Genomic DNA, 19,593 nt, shown 5'->3' with positions numbered 1-19,593 from the left:
CTATTCACTGTATTTCAGTACACATGACAATAAACTAAACTAAACTTAAGTGTCAAGAGAGACAAGAGTGTTTAGTCATGAGGATAAGAGGCTTGGAGAACTCGAAAACAATAGACAATAGACAATAGGTGCAGGAGTAGGCCATTCAGCCCTTCGAGACATTCAATGTGATCATGGCTGATCATCCACAATCCCCGTTCCTGCCTTCTCCCCATATCTCCTGACTCCGCTATCTTCAGGAGCCCTATCAAGCTCTCTCTTGAAAGTATCCAGAGAACCGGCCTCCACCGTCCTCTGACGCAGAGAATTCCACGGACTCACCACTCTCTGTGAGAAAAAGTGTTTCCTCATCTCCGTTCTAAATGCCTTACCCCTTATTCTTAAACTGTGACCCCTGGTTCTGGACTCCCCCAACATCGGGAACATGTTTCCTATCTCTAGCGTGTCCAAACCCTTAACAATCTTGTATGTTTCAATAAGATCCTCTCTCATCCTTCTAAATTCCAGAGTATGCAAGCCCAGCCGCTCCATTCGCTCAGCATATGACATTCCCGCCATCCTGGGAATGAACCTTGTGAACCTATGCTGCACTCCCTCAATAGCAAGAATGTCCTTCCTCAAATTAGGGGACCAAAGAAAAACCATGTCCACAACCTCAAGCCCATTAGAATTTCACATCCAAACCCAGCATATCCTGGTCACCAAAAAAACAATGTCCATGGAACAAGGACAGAGTTCCCCTGGTGCTCACCTTTCACCCCACCAACCTAGGGATGGAAGATTGATACCATTGGAGTCCATTCGGCCCTTTGAATGCTCCACCACAAGCGACTAATGTGCATGCTCTCTCCAGCATGTTTAGGTAACTCCCTCTTTCTTTCTGCCCAAGTCAGGTCCACCATTCCTACTTTGTTAGTCTCAGCTTTAGACATTAGAGCATGAAAATGGGCCCTTCTGCCCACCAAGTCCACGCCAACCAGTGATCACCCCGTACACTAGCACTATCCTGCACACTAGGAACAATTTACAATTCTCCAGAAGTCAAATAACCTACAAACATTTACTTCTTTGCAGTGCAGGATGAAACCGGAGCACCATGAGAAAATCCACACGGTCTTTAGTTCAGACTTTAGAGATACAGCGTGGAAACATCATAATAATAATAATAATAATGCATTTTATTTGCTGGCGCCTTTCTGGACACCCAAGGACACCTTACAGGACATAAAATCCTTAAGTGTCAAGAGAGACAAGAGTGTTTAGTCATGAGGATAAAAGGCTTGGAGAACTCGAAAACAATAGACAATAGACAATAGGTGCAGGACATTTATCAATATTAAAATCAAGTTGATTATAAAAAAATTTAAAAAAAAATACACAAAACATTTTAAGTCATTAAAATCAGTGTGAACATGGTGGAAGTTATGTCGGGTATGCTAATCTAAACAGGTGTGTTTTGAGTTGTGATTTGAATTGATCGATAGTGTCCAGGTGACGGATGGGAGGTGGGAGAGTGTTCCAGAGACGTGAGGCAGAGCAGCTGAAGGCTCTGGCACCCATGGTGCCGAGTCTAAATGTGGGGACAGTTAAAATTGCAGCTGAGGAGGAACGAAGTGACCGGGAAGGAGTGTATGGTAGCAGCAGGTCAGAGAGGTATTGGGGAGCAAGGTGGTGTAGGGCTTTGAAGGTCAGCAGTAAAATCTTGTAGTTAATCCGGTGGTGCACAGGGAGCCAGTGGAGCTGAGTGAGGATGGGTGTGATGTGGTCCGATGATCTGGTGCGGGTGATGATCCGGGCTGCAGAGTTCTGAATGCATTGGAGGTGATGAAGAAGTTTATTGGAGGTGCAAGTGAGGAGGGCGTTGCAGTAATCGATGCGGGATGTGACCAGAGCGTGGATGAGGACTTTTGTATTGTCTTTGGAGAGGGAGGGGCGGAGTCTGGAGATGTTGCGGAGATGAAAGTATGCAGAGCGTGTGATATTGCTGATGTGGGGGCCAAAGGAAAGTGTACTGTCCAGAATGACGCCGAGACTTTTGACATGGGAGGAGGTGGGTATGGGTGAGCCATCAACTGAAATGGTGAACGGGTGGGTTTTGGAGAGTGTGGACTTTGAGCCAATTAGCATGATTTCTGTTTTATTTCCATTGAGTTTTAGAAGGTTGAGTGACATCCAGTTGCTGATAGCTTGAAGACAGGTGGTGAGGGCAGTTGGGGGAAGGGAGGTGTTTGGTTTTGTGGAGAGGTAAAGTTGTGTATCATCGGCGTAGCAGTGAAAATTGATTCCAAAATGACGGAGAATATTGCCAAGAGGTTGAATATAGATGATAAAAAGCAGTGGCCCCAGCACCGATTCCTGAGGAACACCATGGGTGACTGTGGCAGTTGTGGATGTGACTTTATTTCCCTGGATGAACTGTTTTCTGTCGTGTAGATAGGACCTGAACCAAAGTAGTGCATTGTTGTTGATGCCAGTGGCAGATAGACGTTCCAGAAGAATTGGGTGGGAGATGGTGTCAAAGGCTGCTGTGAGGTCAAGGAGGATCAGGATGGATAAGTGGCCGGTGTCAGCTGCGAGAAGGAGATCATTTGTAATTTTAAACATGCCTTTCAGCCCATTGAGTCCGTGTCAACCAGTGACACTAGTTCTATCCCACACACTTGGGACAATTTACAGAGGCCAATTAACCTGCACATCATTTGAGCGTGGGATGAAATTGGAGAAAACCCACAAGATCACAGGGAGAACGGATCTCTGGCGCTTTAGTAATAGTTTCATGAAATGATATTTTTACGCATTAGTATTACATATTAGTAATAAACATATTATTCTATGTTAAAATTTGTTACAATATTATACACAGGCACAATCATACTTAAGTACAAGAGTGTAATGGGCCTGTCCCACTTAGGCGATTTTTCAGGTGACTGTCAAGTTGCCGGCAGTGGCCTGAAAAACCGGCAACTGGAATGGAGACTATCAGAGCGGAACACACACGCAAACACATCGCTTCTTTCACCAGCCCGTTATGCAGACGGGGAACAGGGCAAGTGCGGAAGTGCTGTCTGAGTGAAATTCACACGGTGCAAAGCCAAGGTGATACAGACACACACTGCGATGAACAGGAAGGTTGGCGCTGTAATTAAGAAGGCTAAAGCACAGTGTACAGTAAGTCCATTAAAAGAGGAGGGGGGAGGGGGGAGAAGGAGTGGAGACAACTTTTAAGAAGCCAGAGATACACGGCTGTGAAGCTCGGCGGACATTAACATTACCGGTCGGTTATCCTTGGTTCTGAAAACTACTGCTTACGTTTTTTTTTCCCAACGAGCCAATGAAATTCACCCGTCAGCACCGGCTACAACCCACGAGAACCGACGAGAACCTTCGACCTCCTGGCGACCCGCTAGGACCTCCTGGCGACCCACCTACGGCACGGGAATTCTCGCTCCTCTCCATGGCGGCTTCATTCTAGTCGCTGCTAATTTTTCAAAAGTGTTGAAAAATTCGCGGCGACCATAATGAGGCCGCGGCTAGTTCCCAGAATGCGGGAGCTCCTCACGACCATGAAGGCGACTCCCCGACAACCACCCGTGAACACGTGGCGACCATGTGGCGAGTGCAGCCGCCTAAAAAGTCGCCTAAGTTGGACAGGCCCATAAGAGTAGTAGATTACAGATTTAGAGCGGCACGGTGGCGCAGCGGTAGAGTTGCTGCCTTACAGCACCAGAGACCCGTATTGTCAGTACGGAGTTTGTACGTTCTCCCCGTGACCGCCTGTGTTTCCACTGGATGCTCCAGTCTCCTCCCATATCCCAAGGACGTGCAGGTTTGTAGGTTAATTGTCTTCTGTAAAAACTGTCCCTAGTGTGTAGGATAGAACTTATCGTTGGTTGGCATGGAATGACTGGGTGGAAAGGACTGTTACCACTCTGTATCTCTAAAGTATAAAGCAATGAAACGCTAAAGGCAAAGTTTGCTACACAAGGTTTCACAAAAGAGCATTTTGAATTTAAGTGCAATCTATAAAAGCAAGTAACATGAAACCAAATTAAGTCGACAATGCGATGATAATGAAAGGCAAAGCAAAGATTCACATTACAGTCTCAAAAGAAACCCAAGTCCTCTTGTCCTGGTTACTTCTCAAGCTGAACTGTCTCCATTTACACTAATAAAAGCCACGTGAAACCCTCACCGTCCCTAACCCAAAACCTAATTACACAAATGTTACAGAACCCAGCAGAGAGTTTCTTATCAGTGTCTCCTAACGTGAAAGGGACTCAGTTACTGAAGTACTGATACAATTATATCCTGGACTGATCACTTTTCTTCTTATCTTCTACTTATGATGCCACCATTAAACGAGGAAAAAAACAGCCCCGGCAAAGTGCAGCACAGCTGATACAGCCGCTGCCTCACAGCGCCAGAGAGCCGGGTTTGATCCCAACCTTGGGAGCCGTCTGTGTGGTGTTTGCGCGTTCTCCCTGTGACCGCGATGGGTTTCCTCCAGGTGCTCCCATTTCCCAAAGGCGTGCGGGTTTGTAGGTTAATTGGCTTCTGTAAATTATCCCCTGAGTGTGTAGGGAGTGGAGGAGATCAATGAACAGCGTGGACTCGATGGGCCGAAGGGCCTGCTGTTTCCTAGCTGTATCTCTAAAGGAAACTAAAAGTTGAGAGGAGGTGTCCACAGATAAGATGGTGTCTTGTATGTTTTGTTGGAGCAGGTTGACAGGTCGGAGTGGAAGTTAATGGAGAATTAAGAGGAAGAGATGACCAGAAACTTGCGGTCATTCGTGCAGTTGGATCAAAGATGTTCCACACAGTGTTTAGTTTTTCCAGAGCAGAGAATTGTGCTTTAGGGGCGGCACAGTAGCGCAGCGGTAGAGTTGCTGCCTCACTGCGCCAGAGACACAGATTTGATCCTGACTACGGGTGCTGTGTGTGTGTGGAGTTTGTACGTTCTCCCTCTGACCTCTCACGATTTTCTACACCAGTATAAGATCACCCCTCATCCTCCTGCGCTCCAAGGAATAGAGTCGTAGCCTGCCCAACCTCTCCCTATACCTCAGGCCCTTGAGTCATGGCAACATCCTCGACAATCTTCTCTGCACCCTTTCCGGCCCACGACATCCTTTGTATAGCAGGGAATGCAACAGAAAGGAACTATGTGATGGCTGAGAGAGGGATTGGAAAGAAAGGATTGTGCGGGTGTAGGGGGAGGGAATGGGTGGATGAGGAGCAGGGGGGTAGACTGATCATTGGGAACATTCCTACCTGAGAGCGAATTCCCTGGGATGCTTGTTCTGTATGAGCTTGTGTGTTTCTGGGCTGCTGAGGGCTTCCTGGTTTGTGCTAGCTGAAAATAAAAAATAAAAATTTTGCAAAAATTACTGAAACCCCCGCCTCCCCCCCCCCCCCAATATATTCAGTTCAAACCCCTCCGTTACATGAAGCCGCATCTACCCCCAAATCATTCGGATTATATTTGATTCAAGGGGTCACCTTCCCTTCCTCCTCCTCATCATCATCTTCGGCGATCACTAGAAGTCGAGTATGACAAGCTTGTAAGTTATAGGTGCAGAATCAGGCCATTCGGCCCATCAGGTCGACTCTGCTATTCAATCATTTTATACGCTTCCTCTGAAACTCCCACAAATACAAAGCTAAACCGTACAGCTTCTCTAGATGGGTTCCCTCCAGGTGCTCTGGTTTCCTCCCACATCCCAAAGATTTACGAGGTTGTAGGTTAATTGGTTAAGTTGTGCATGCAGGCCAGCTCTCTCAGAGATTTAGTGTCAGGACGGGCGTCAAGCAGGGATGTCTATTGTCACCATTCCCGTTCCTCCTGGCAATTGACTGCATCATGATGGAAACAACTGAAGGGAAAATAAATGTAATTCAGTGGACAATGTGGGAGCAGCTAGATGATCTTGACTTTGCAGATGACATAGTTCTCCTTTCACACACACACAGATACAAATGCAGGGGAAGACGGACAGACTCTCACACAAGCTGCATCAAAAATTGGTCTTACATCCAATACTGCAAAGGCACAGGTGATAAGGATCCACTCCAAAGCCAGCAACCCTATCCCTATGTACAGCACTGCTCTAGAGGAGGTAGCAACATTCACATACCAAGGCAGTGTTGTGGACATCACTGGAGGGGCAGAGGCAGGCATAAAAAGTAGAATCAATAAGGCTAGGGTGGTGTTTAACAAGCTCAGGAAGATCTGGAGTTCAAAACACATCTCAATCAACACCAATATAGCATCTTTAACTCAAATGTGAAACAGGTGATGCTGTATGGATCAGAAACATGGGAAACAACAAAACACACTACAAACAGGCTGCAAACATTCATTAACACCTGCACACCATGACGTTCTCTGAAGGAGGGCTATATGTATGTATTTATGTATGTACTTCATCTATGAACCACTGTTGTATAACGTTAGTACCTCCACCAATGTAAAGCACTTTGGTCAATGAGAGTTGTTTTTTAAATGTGCTGTAGAAATAAAAGTGACTTGACTTGACTTAGGAGAATACTTAACATCTGGTGGAGAGACAAAGTAAGCAATGTGGGCCTGTGGAAAAGAACAAGCCAGGAGCCCATTGACTTACAAATTCGAAGGAGAAAATGGAGTTGGATTGGACACGCCCTCAGGAAACCTGTCACAAACATCACCCAGCAAGTCCTGAAATGGAACCCCGAAGGAAAAAGGAAAATTGGTCGCCCCAGGAAACGCTGGAGAGGAGGTGGCCAGACAGAAATGTCTGAGAGTGGGCTCAACTGGGGAGATCTCGAAAGAACTGCCAACAACTGAGTGAGGTGGAGGACATTTGTCAATGGCCTATGCTCCCCAGAGGAACAAAGGGCTTAAGAAGTAAGAAGAAGGTTGATTGGCCTGTGTAAATTGTAGGGAATGGAAGCAAAAGTGGGATAATGAAGAACAAGTGTGAGCAGGAGATCAGCGGACTCGGTGGGTCGGAGGACCTATTTCCCCGCGGTCATGGGGGGAACGTATAAACTTCGTACAGACAGCACCCGTAGTCAGGATCGACCCTGGGTCTCTAGTGCTGTCAGGCAGCAACCCTGCCACTGCGCAACCATCCAAATAAGGAATAAACGAAACACGTACCTTCCTCGCGGCCGAGGGTGCCGAATTTCCTCCTGCCCCCGTCATGAGTGGCAATATATTTATTGCTGCCCGCGTGTGGTTTGTGTCGTTTCTTGTGTGTCCGTGAGACATAAACGATACGGACGTGTTGTGCTGATTCACGGTCGTGGCCGCTCAGAAAGTCAGGGTAGTCGTCAACCTAAACGCAAAACGTGTACACGTGAGGAGCCGCAGAGTCGCCAACAGGTCCCGCCCTCCCGATGGCATTTGGCAATGTCCTGGACCTAAACATTCTGGCTGCTTCTTCAATCACCTCCCTCCCATAATAAAATCAGAAATGAAGACAGTTGCTGAGAGTTTACAAGATTTAACCAGACAAAATGGCAGCGGAAACATGGCGACTCTTGGGTACTGTTTCAGTGTTTCGTTTAGATTAGATTTAGTTTAGTTCAGAGATTCAGCGTGGAAACAGGCCCTTCGGCCCACCAAGTCCGTGCCGACCAGCGATCCCCATACACCAGCACCATCTGACAGACTATGGACAATTTATAATCTTTACCTAAGACAATGAACCTACAAACCTGTAGGTCTTTGGATTGTGGGAGGAAACCGGAGCACCCCGAGTAAACCCACGCGGTCACGGGGAGTACGAACAAACTCCGTACAGACAGCACCTGTAGTCAGGATCGAGCCCAGGTCTCTGACGCCGTAAGGAAGCAACTCTACTGCTGCGCCACCGTGCCGCTCTAAATCTTATGTAATCTACCACTCTCACACTCTTGTCCTTAAGTATGACTGTGCCGAAGTATAATAAGATTTTTACTGAACTGAATGCAAAATCTAGTCAGAACCTACAGATAAAAATGTCAACAGCCCAAACAGAAATGCCAATCGTGTAAAATCGCCTTTAAAAGTGGTGAGAAAACGACAATAGACGCAAAGTTCTGGAGTAACTCAGCAGGTCAGGCAGCGTCCCTGGAGACAAACATTGGGTGATGTATCGGTTCAGGCTGAAAGTAGGGGGTGGGGAGTTGAAGAGCTGGAGACGAGAAAGGGGCAGGACCAGTGAAGGCCGGCAACAGATGTGGGGAAATAAGGTGAACGGTGAAGGAAAAATCAGTTGAATTGCCACCAAAAACGAGAGCTTTTAACACAAAGGAGGGGATGTTGAAAGCTGAAAATTAATCGTGAGATGGGCTGGGAAAGTGGCTGAGAAATGGGGCGGAAATGTGACCATGGTTTAGATGTGATACGATTACATATTGGCATCTGTTTAACAAAAGCAATGAGAATCGATTTTCAAAAGGTGACGAGGATTAGTAGAATTAGGCCATTTGGTCCATCAGGTCTACTCCGCCATTCAAACATGGCTGATCTATCTCTCCCTTCTAACCCCCTTCTCCCCATAACATCTGACACCCATACTAATCAAGAATCTATCTATCTCTCCCTGCTTTAAAAATATCCACTGAAGCAGAACGTGATGTGCATATTTATTATATCATCCAATCGAGGACAAAGTCCCATCCCTGTTATCTGTCAGCCAAAGACAGCCGGTTGCCAAGGATATACCTCAGGTTGCTATGGAGTGAGCAGAGGGGTCCGGAATCATCCTGAGATAAGTCGCCCGTTGATCTGCAGCAAGAGGTTCGAGCAGTGGAGGAATGAAGCTTATGGAGATCATCCGTGCTCGAATGGTCCGATTATCGTGATGTGTTTTTAGCAAAGGTGAAGGAATCCTCATATCCATCCCTACAGGGCGGCACAGTGGTAGAGTTGCTGCCTCACGGCGCCAGAGACCCGGGTTCGATCCTGACTACGGGTGCTGCCTGTAGGGAGTGTGTACGTTCTCCCTGTGATCGCTTGGGTTTTGTTAGATTTTAGATACGGCATGGAAACAGGCCCTTCGGCCCACCGAAACCGCGCTGACCAGCGATCACCCCATACATTAGCACTATCCTACACAATAGGGAAAATGTACAATTTTTTTTACAGAAGCCAATTAACCTACAAACCTGTACGTCTTTGGAGTGTGGGAAGAAACTGGAGCACCCGAAGAAAACCCACGCGATTACAGGGAGAACGTACAAACTCCGTACAGACAGTGCCCGTAGTCAGGATTGTACCTGGGTCTCTGGCACTGTAAGGCAGCAACTCAAACACTGCGCCGCCCTAATCCCCTCAACCACTGCCCTGGCAGAGAAAACCTTTTGCCTTGCGCACAGTTCGAGTCACTTGGCTCTGTACCAGTGCAGCAGCGCCCCTTCCACTGTGTGAAACACTCTGCCTCAGTGTACCTGTGATAACGATCCTGTAATTGGGCACTTTCTCTGGAGCGACACAAAGCCACCGACCGATCAGATATCAGTGGGCCAACACCTTGTAATAAGCCTGGGCGGCACGGTGGCACAGCGGTAGAGTTGCTGCCTCACAGCACCAGAGACTTGGGTTCGATCCTGACCACGGATGCTGTCTGTGTGGAGTTTGTACGTTCTTCTCAGGGTGCTCCAGTTTCCTCCCACATCCCAAAGGTGTGCGGGTTTGTAGGTTAATTGGTTTCTGTAAATTGTCTCTAGTGTGTGGATGGAATTAGCATGATAGTTATGATAGTGATACTAGTATGATAGAACTAGTGTATGGGGTGGTCGCTGGTTGGCACAGACTCTGTGGGCTGAAGGGCCTGTTACCACGCTGCATCTCTAAACTAAATGTGAAGTGAAGTGGCATGTTTCAGTCGTCACTTTACAGAAATTAGAATAATTGTCCCGCTCCCACATGTTTCCTGTCAGGATATAAAGAATAATGCGTGATGAAAGAAACTATTTGCATTTATCCTTCATAAATTCATGCATTCAAATATTTTTCACTCTCATTTAAAAAAAAATTCAGTGTCCAGTAATCGGGCAGGAAGCTGGAAGCCTCGAAGTTTCCTACAGCCATTAGCATCATGACCCGACCCCCACAATACTCCGGCACAGTGGCTGCCTTGCAGCGCCAGAGATCCGCGTTCGATCCTGACCTCGGGTGCTGTCTGTGTAGAATTTGCACCTTCTTCCTATGACCGCGTGGGTTTCCTCCAGGTGCCCGTTTCCTGCCACATCTCAAAGATGGGTGAGTTTGTGGGTTATTTGGCCCCCTGTATATTGCCCCTAGTGTGTAGTGGATGAGAAAGTGGGATAACTTGGAACTTGTGTGATCGGGTGATCGATGGTCGGCGTGGAATCGTTGGGCCAAAGGGTCTGTTTTCATGCTGTATCTCGAAACTAAAGGAAACTAAACAGTGAACCTATTGCTTAGTGTTTCTGAGAGCCTCTCTATTTATGTACAGAAAGGTGCTTCTAGCAAGCAAAATAACCGCTGGTGTATGCATATTAATAGGCATTCACAGGATTCAGGTGCTATGAATCTTGTAAGAACAGACTTCAGCAGGTCACTGAATCCATTTCAAGCAGAATTTACATCCATTAGCACACAGATGCTGCCTCTCAAAAAATTGGCATAATTTATCTGTGAGATGTTATCTGGCAAAGAAGCAGATTATTCATTCATGTTAATGCTGTCTAATTTTAGATGTTGCTGCAGCATCGCATATTTAAAATCAAAAGGTTACTGTAAAGTGTGCACTTGTTAATTGTTATGAATTACTTTCAATCCACAATAGACAATGTCAGTATCTGGGTAAGAAAAGATCATAAAATGCAGAAATATTTAACTTTGTTGCTTTACGTGAAACACGATAACTTTCAAGCTCCATTTATTGAAAGAAAATAATGATTCAAAAATAGGATCGCATATCAACAATGCTTTATAGGATAAAAAAAACAAAGTGCTGGAGGAACTTAGCGGGTCTGGCAGCAGATACAAGAAACTAGAGATGCAGGTTTACTGCAGTAACCCAGTGGGTTAGGCAGCATCTTGGAAGAGCATAGGTGATGTTTCGGGTTGGGACCCTTCTTCAGACTGTTTGTAATGGGGGGAAGGAAAGTTGGAAGAGAGGAAGGGCAGGCCAAAGCCTGGTGAGTGATAGGTGGATACAGTTGAGGGGGGGGGGATGTGACGGGCATATGGTTGGACAAAGACTCGAGATCAAAAGACAAAAAGGCGTATAAGGAACGATGAGGTGCAAATTGTGAAGGGAGTGGAAAGAATGCAGGTGGAAGGGGACCACGGGGGATTGACTGTATCCTGGACCCGGATTGGAATACAGTATTTGATATTAAGTAGTTGGTAATATTTGATAGTCTGATCTTATGGTGGTGGATGTTTGGTGCGTAAATACTTGTATGAATAGGTGAATCAATTTAATTTTGTAAAAAAAAACAGCAAACCGATAACAAAAAAGAAAATACTGGAAATAACAGTTTAAAAAACATTTAGACAGGTACATGGATAGGATAGGTTTAAAGGGATATGGGCCAAATGCAGGCAGGTGGGACTAGATGTGTCAGGTTGGTCTGCGTGGGTAAGTTATGTCACAGAGCCTGTTTCCACTCTGTACGACTCTATGACCCTATTGAACAGCACAATGGCACAGCTGGTAGAGCACCAGAGATCCAGGTTTGATCCTGACCTTGGGTGCTGTCTGTGTAGAGTTTGCACGTTCTCCATGAGTTTTCCCCGGGTGCTCCGGTTTTCTCGCACATCCCCAAGACGTGCGGGTTTGTAGGTTAATTGGCCTCTGTAGATGGGAAAGTGGGATAACATAGAACTAGTTTAGACGGGTGATCGATGGTCAGCATGGACTCGGTGGGCTGAAGGGCTATTTCCATGCTCCGGTTTCCCACATTCCTAAGTCGTACAGTTTTGTAGGTTAATTGGCTTCTATGTATTGTCCCTTGTGTGTAGAACACACGCGGTCACAACGAGAACGTACAAACTCCGTGCGGACAGCACCCATAGTCAGGATTGAATCTGGGTCTCTGGTGCTGTAAGGCAGCAACTCTACTGCTGCGCCACTGTGCTGCCCTGGGAGATCAGTTTAATTTGGTTCAGCACAAACATTGTGGGCCGAAGGGTCCATTCCTGTGCTGTGCTGTTCCATGTTCTAAAACGTTTTGGATAAACATTGGGTTATTAAGGATGAAAATGTGAAAAAATGCAATTTTGTTCACACCCTGTGAACAATACATACTGCTTCAGGTAGAACGAGCAAACTCCACACAGACAGCACCCGAGGTCAGGAACGAACCCGGGTCTCTGGGGCTGTGATGCAGCAGCACTACCAGCTGTGCCATGCAACATCTGTGGAGGGAATAGCTAGATGACATTTTGGGTCCGGACCGTTCTTCAAAAACTGAATTTCTCAGTAAAGATGGGCCTTGATCCGAAACATCACCTATCCATGTTTTCCAGAGGTGCTGCTTGACCCACCAAGTTACTCCAGCACTTTCTGTCCTTTTGTGTAAACCAGCATCTGCAGTTCCTTGTTTCTGCTGTCTGAAGAAGGGTCCTGACCTGAAACACAGCCTGTCCATTCCCTCCACAGATGCTGCCTGACCCGCTGAGTTACTCCAGCACTTTGTGCTTTGCTCAAGAGTCCAGCAGCATCTACAGTTTCTTGCATCTTGAATAAACCAGGGTTTTTTTTAGTTCTGGGTGACACTGATGCTTCAACTGTGCAGGGGATGTGCAGGCTCTTTGTTTCCCTTCCCTGGCACAGTCACAATGGACAGAAGCCTCCCTCTGCTCGCCATTATCTGACAGGTTATTTAACCAGCATACTTCAGTCCCACACTACATGATTGGCTTAGTGGCCTAGGAAACTATTCAGCTGGTTAAACAATTGCCACAGAAGCCCCACCACTAGGACAAGTAGAAACTAGGATAAAATGCATCTCCGTTCACACAACGTGATATATATACATATATATGTGTAAAAAAACTGTGCATCTATCCTATAATTCCCCTCATTTTTTATATAAATAATTTAATATATGAATATATATACATACATATATATTCTTACAAGAATAAATAATATATAAAGAATATATATTTATAGTATAATGAATATATATACATACACACATGTGTATATATATGATATATGTATATATACATATACATACATTTTTGTATGTATATGTATATATACAAAAATGTATATATATATAATTAGGGAAATAGATAGGGTAGTTGCACAGAGTCTTTTAAGCAAAAGATAAACACAAAATGCTGGAGTAACTCAGCGGGACAGGCAGCGTCTCAGGAGAGAAGGAATGGGTGACGTTTCGGGTCCAGACCCTTCTTCGGAGTTTTTAGCAGTATAGGGGAATCAAGAATCAGAGGGCATGTTGAAGGCGCGAGGACATAGATTAATAGGAGCCCGTAAGGGGGGGGGGGGGGGGTTCTCACACAGGGTGGTGGGTACAGCACTACCTGACCTGCATAAACTTGAGTGATTGTATTTGTGGAAATTTCAAACTGTCTTGCTTGTTCTCGGGACTAAGTACAGAATAGTTTACTTCAGTGCGATCGTAAGTAGGAAAGTACCTGGAACCAGCTGCCAGATGAGGTAGTTGAGACGGGTACTATAACAACATTTAAAAGACATGTGGACGGGTATATGGATAGGAAAGGTTGAGAGGGATATGTTTCAAACACAGCAAGTTGGTACAAGAGTAAATAGGGCGTTGGTCTGCATGGGCAAGTTGGGCCGAAGGGCCGGTTTCCACACTGTAAGACTCTTGCAGATGCATTACTGTTAAATAGTTATGTATGGTTTGTGTCAATTTTGAACATTTCAAGTACAAATATTTGTTAAAGCGGGTGTTTTTCAGCTCAATCAGTGGGACCATCTGTGTCGCCCTCTTCTTGCAATGTTATTTCAGAAAAGTCAGTTGCACCCATAAAGGCAGTGTTTGGAATTTGTCGGGGATCACAGCAAACTCATTAAAGTTTCACAGAGCATGGTCATTAAATTCCTACCCGACAGCATACATCTTTAATTTCTAAATACGTGGAGTTTAGGTAAACACGATAGAGGAAATACTGTAGTCTGTTGGACAATTACAGTAGGGTTCTTGTCCTAACAAGCAGAGACACGGCTGTCTCGCTGTCTTGTGTGGTAATCGTTCTCAATGTAACAAGTTTTCGCATATAAAAACAAAGAACTGCTGATGCTGGTTTATACCAAATATAGACACAGTTTTCAGATGTAACGGCGCATAAAGCGAAATCGTATTGGATTAAAATATACTTCAAAACATGAAATGCAGGAGTAACACAACGGGCCAAGCAAGCATCGTCGTCTGTGGAGGGAATGGATTGGCCGGGACCCTTCTTCAGACTGGAAGGGTCTCCATTTTAAAACACAGTTCCACGTTTTATTATTCTTTCCCCCCCCCCATTTAATTCACTCCATATCATTACTCGGTATCACACAGAGGCTAATTTCCATGACAACGCCCCGGGATCATAAAGTCCTCCCGAAGTGCGCTGTTTGACGGTCTCCGAAATTAATTTACCCCAAATATCGTTACGCAAACCATAAAACCGTGTACTCGTCACACTGGGACGAAAATTGCAAACAAAGGACTTGCACAATTAAATGTATAAAAGATAGGGGGAAGAACCATCTTAAAGATAACAAACTTAAAAGTTTAAAAGAGATCGAAGCACGGGGTTGTTGCTGCAAAGAAATAATATAAGTTTTTAAAAAAACATAAAGTTGTCGAACTAAACTGAAATATGCAGTACTTTGATTTCGTCTCGTTTGCTGATAAAGTTGATTAAAAAAACTGATCTTCTCACCAACTCGATTGCAACAACATCGCTGAGATGCAACGCCTCGTGGATGGTCTTGGGTGGGTTCTGAGTCAAGTAGATACACTCGTCGGTGAGGACGACGAAGTCGAACGTCTTCTTGTGCCTTCTCCCCGTCACTACAATGCACGCTTCGTACATTCGGATCTTGTTGAAGACGCTCTCGTCCAAGTGCCTTTTTAGGAAGAAATCGAGCTTGTCGTGCCGCTTGGAGTGGAGTATGTCCAGCTCGTTTCTCGCCATATACAGGAGGAAGAGGGGGGGAAACAATATATGTTGGACTAGAGTAGCTGCAGTTTGCAACTGCGAGCTGTCATGGGGAGTTGAGGCAGGGACTCCCCCCGCTTGTTACTCTCACTTGTATCCAGTGGCCCAGCGCGGCCAGGGATACCCTCCCTCTGACGTCACAATCGCTGCAGGCGCCAAACGCCGGCAAGCTCGGCCTCACGGCCACGCCCCCACACGCTGTCACTCCATTCATTAATTTACTCACACACCCACACTTACTCTCCCCCTCACACACTTATGCCCCTGTCCCACACTTAGGAAACCTGAACGGAAACCTCTGGAGACTTTGCGCCCCACCCAAGGTTCCCGTGCGGTTCCCGGAGGTTTTTGTCAGTCTCCCTACCTGCTTCCACTACCTGCAACCTCCGGGAACCGCACGGAAACCTTGGGTGGGGCGCAAAGTCTCCAGAGGTTTCCGTTCAGGTTTCCTAAGTGGGACAGGGGCATAAGGCAGCAACTCTACTGCTGTACCACTGTGGGACAGGGGCATTACTCTCCCCCTCTCACAAACACACACGCTTAATCTCCCTCTCACACACTTACTCTCTCCCTCACGCACACTCTCTCACACATACATTAGCTCCCTCCCTCGAGCCAGCACTGCCATTCACTGTGATAATGGCTGATCATCCACAATCAGTACCCCGTTCCTGCCTTCTCGCCATATCGCTTGACTCCGCTATCTTTAAGAGCCCTATCTAGCTCTCTTGTGAAAGCATCCAGAGAACCAGCTTCCACCGTCCTCTGACGCAGAGAATAAGTCTGAGGGTCTCCGATGAGGTAAGATAGTAGCTCAGGACCGCTCTCCAGTTGTTGATAGGATGGTTCAGTTGCCCGATAACACCTGGGAAGAAACTGTCCTTGAATCTGGAGGTGTGCGTGTTTACACTTCTATACTCTTGTCTGATGGGAAGGGGGAGATTCGTTCTTGCACCTTCCAAAGATGTGCGGGTTTGTCGGTTAATTGGCCTCTGTAAATTGCCCCTGGTGTGTAGGGGGGAATGGATGAGAATGTGGGATAGCATAGAATTAGTGTGAACGGGTGACCAGCGCGTGGGGTGGACTCAGTGAGCTGAAGGCTCTTTTCCATGGTACAAGCCCAAACTAAATATTAAGCCAATCTTAATCTCAGAAGCAGATAGGAAGGGTCACATTTGATCAACAGTTGAGATTTGTGCTGGGTTTGAGGTCTTGATCTTCAAGCATCCGGAGCCTAACGGCAGGCTGTGTGTGATGGTGAATGTTTGCCTTTGTCTGGAGTTCATTGCTAAGTTATTGGATGTGGTCCACGTTGCCAGGATCTTGCTGTGAAACTTTATTGCCAGAGGGTGGCAGCCTACACCAGGAGAACCACAGTGGAGGTTCTTTGTGTTTTCTGGATATTGGATCCAGATGTCTTTTACAGCACAAAACCAGGCCCTTCAGCCCAATCCGTCCATGCCAACAAAGATGCCCCATCTACACTAGTCCCATTCCCCACGTTTGGTTGACATCCCTTTTTTGTCCAACCTCTCATGATACCCAACACCCTCTTATCCAGTAAGTATTCTGGTAATAAATTGGATAGGCATATGGATGAGAAGGGAATGGAGGGTTATGGTATGGTATAACGGAGGGTTATGGTATGAGTGCAGGCAGGTGGGACTAAGGGAAAAAAATTGTTCGGCACGGGCTTGTAGGGCCGAGATGGCCTGTTTCCGTGCTGTAATTGTTATATAGTTATATGGTAAACCTTGGCTGCACCCTCTCCAAAGCCTCCACATCCTTCCTGTAATGGGGCAACCAGGAGTGCACACAATGCTCCAAATGCAGCCCAACAAAAGTCTGAAAAGTTGCATCATGACCTACTCTTAAGACTTTATAGATACAGCATGAAAACACCCTTCGGCCCACCAACCCCATACCAATCAGTGATCACCCTGTACTATCCTACACACCCGGGACAATTTAGAGATGCCAATTAACCTACAAATCTTTTGAGAATGAAAATAAATTCTGGAATGTTTTGATACCACCGGGTGGCGCCAGCAACGGCTGCCTCACCAACAGTCGCTGTCCTTTCCTTCTTTGTGTTTAAATGGTATGTGTTAAATGTATGTTTTAGTGTTCTTTAGCTTGTTTCATGTGGGGGGGTGGGGGAAACTTTTACTAATCTCTTACCTCGATGGAGATGCAATTTTTTTCCGTATGGTCTCTGTCCGCACTGCAGCCTAACATCGAGGTGTTGGCAGCCTTTGCTGGAGACCGACTTTTGAGAGCTCCAACCGCAGGTGACTACGGGATTTTAATATCGCGGAGCCTGCGATCCCTTTGCCATACGCTCCAACTGTGGGTGCTTGCGGACTTGCAACACGGAGCCCGCGGTCTCTGGTCAGAGACCGACACCGGGAACTCCAAGCCGCGGGAGCTTCGACCGCCGGCTGCGGGAGCTTTGATCGCCGCGACAGATGTTTCGACTGCCCCGACCGTGGAAGAAATAAAGAGGAAGATGGGACTTTTTTGCCTTCCATCAGTGAGGAATGTGGGGGATTCGCTGTGGTGGATGTTTATGTTAACTTTTATGTATTTGTGCGTCTTGTTGCTTTTTTCCCCATAATGGTAATTCGCTATCACTGTACCTTAATTGGTACATGTGATAATAAAAGACCTTTGAAACCTTAGGATGTTAACAAGTAGAATGGATAAGGGTGAGCCTGTGGATGTGGTGTATCTGGACTTTCAAAAAGCCTTTGACAAGGTCCCACACGAGATAAGTGTGCAAAATTAGAGCACATGGTATTGGGGGTAGGGCATTGACATGGATAGAGAACCGGTTGGCAGACAGGAAGCAAAGAGCAGGAATTAACAGGTTCTTTTCAGAATGGCAGGCAGCGACTTATGGAGTGACGCAAGGCTCGGTGCTGGGACCCGTTATTTACATAGGGTGGGAGTTTGCAACTTTGCGTGGTCCGCCCTGTTTCGACAAATGATTTCAACGTGGTGTGCACAATCAAATAGAACAAGTTGTCCTTCAACTTTAGGCTGTGCACGCTATACGCAAGAAGTTATTTACATTATATACTAACGATTTAGATGAGGGAATTAAATGTGACATCTCAAAGTTTGCGGATGACACAAAGCTGGGTGGCGGTATGAGCTTCGATGAAGATACTATGAGGCTGCAGGATGACTTGGATAGGTAGGGTGAGTGGGCAGATGCAGTATAATGTGGATAAATGTAAGGTTATCCATTTTGGTGGCAAGAACAGGAAGGCAGATTATTATTTGAAAGACGTCAGATTAGGAAAAAGGGTGGTGTAACGGGACCTGGGTGTCCTTGTTCATCAGTCGCTGAAAGTAAGCGTGCGGGTACTGCAGGCAGGGAAGACAGATAATGGCATGTTGGCGTTCATTGCGAGATGATTTGGGTTTAGGAGCAAGGAGGTCCTACTGCAGTTGTACAGGGCACTGGTGAGACCACACCTGGAGTATTGTGTGCAATTTTGGTCTCCTAATTTGAGGAAGAACATTATTGCTATTGAGGGAGTGCAGCGTAGGTTCACCAGGTTAATTCCCAGGATGGCGGGACTGACATATGATGAAGGAATGGGTTGACTGGGCTTGTTTCCACTGGAATGTATAAGAATGAGAGGGGATCTTATGCCCCTGTCCCACTTAGGAAACCTGAACGGAAACCTCTGGAGACTTTGCGCCCCACCCATGGTTTCCTTGCGGTTCCCGTAGGTTTTTGTCAGTCTCCCTACCTGCAACCTCAGACAACCACCTGCAACCTCCGTTCAGGGACAGGGGCATTAGAGACATATAAAATTCTTAGTCTCAACCTGAAACATCATCCAATCCTTCTCTCCAGAGATGCTGCCTGTCCCACTGAGTTACTCCAGCTTTTCGTGTCTATCTTTGGTTTAAACCAGCATCTGCAGTTCCTTCTTACACATCTGCAGTTCCTTCTTTACACATAAAATTGGACAGGATAGGTGCAGGAAAAATGTTCCCGATGTTGGGGGAGTCCAGACCAGGGTTCACAGTGTAAGAATAAAGGGTGGGTCATTTGGGACTGAGATGAGGATGAACCTTTTCGCCCAGGGAGTTGTGCATCTGTGGAATTCTCCGCCACAGAACGCAGTGGAAGCCAATTCACTGGATGTTTTCAAGAGAGGTTGATTTAGCGCCTGGGGCTAAAGGATTCAAGGGATATGGGGAAAAAGCAGGAACAGGGTACTGATTTTAGATGATCAGCCATAATCATATTGGCTCGAAGGGCCAAATGGCCTACTCCTGCACCTATTTTGTAATGTTGCTGGGCGGTCAAAGTGAGAACGTACAAACTCATTAGACAAGCACCCAGAGTCAGGATCAAACCCGGGTCTCTGGCGCTGTAAGGTAACAGCCACTGTGCCACTCATACTCATTGCTCCAATCAA

At 46.3% G+C, this 19,593-nt stretch overlaps 1 protein-coding gene across 1 annotated transcript in view; it reads right to left on the bottom strand.

Annotated features, from left to right (window-relative positions):
- c19h12orf56 (chromosome 19 C12orf56 homolog) overlaps window positions 1-15,285 on the bottom strand; it is a 39,923-nt gene extending 24,638 nt beyond the window's left edge. The window contains exons 1-3 of the mRNA XM_033038091.1: window positions 14,873-15,285; window positions 7,142-7,319; window positions 5,272-5,353 (exon numbers count right to left, since the gene is read on the bottom strand). Coding sequence (XP_032893982.1) covers window positions 5,272-5,353; window positions 7,142-7,319; window positions 14,873-15,127 — 515 coding nt within the window. The 5' untranslated portion in view covers window positions 15,128-15,285. The remainder of the gene's footprint in view (window positions 1-5,271; window positions 5,354-7,141; window positions 7,320-14,872) is intronic.
- Between the last annotated feature and the right edge of the window lie 4,308 nt (window positions 15,286-19,593).

Source organism: Amblyraja radiata, chromosome 19 (genome assembly GCF_010909765.2).
Source record: "Amblyraja radiata isolate CabotCenter1 chromosome 19, sAmbRad1.1.pri, whole genome shotgun sequence".
NCBI lineage: Eukaryota > Metazoa > Chordata > Chondrichthyes > Rajiformes > Rajidae > Amblyraja > Amblyraja radiata.
Note: the sequence above shows the minus strand (reverse complement) of the source record. Positions and strands in the feature narration are given on the sequence as shown.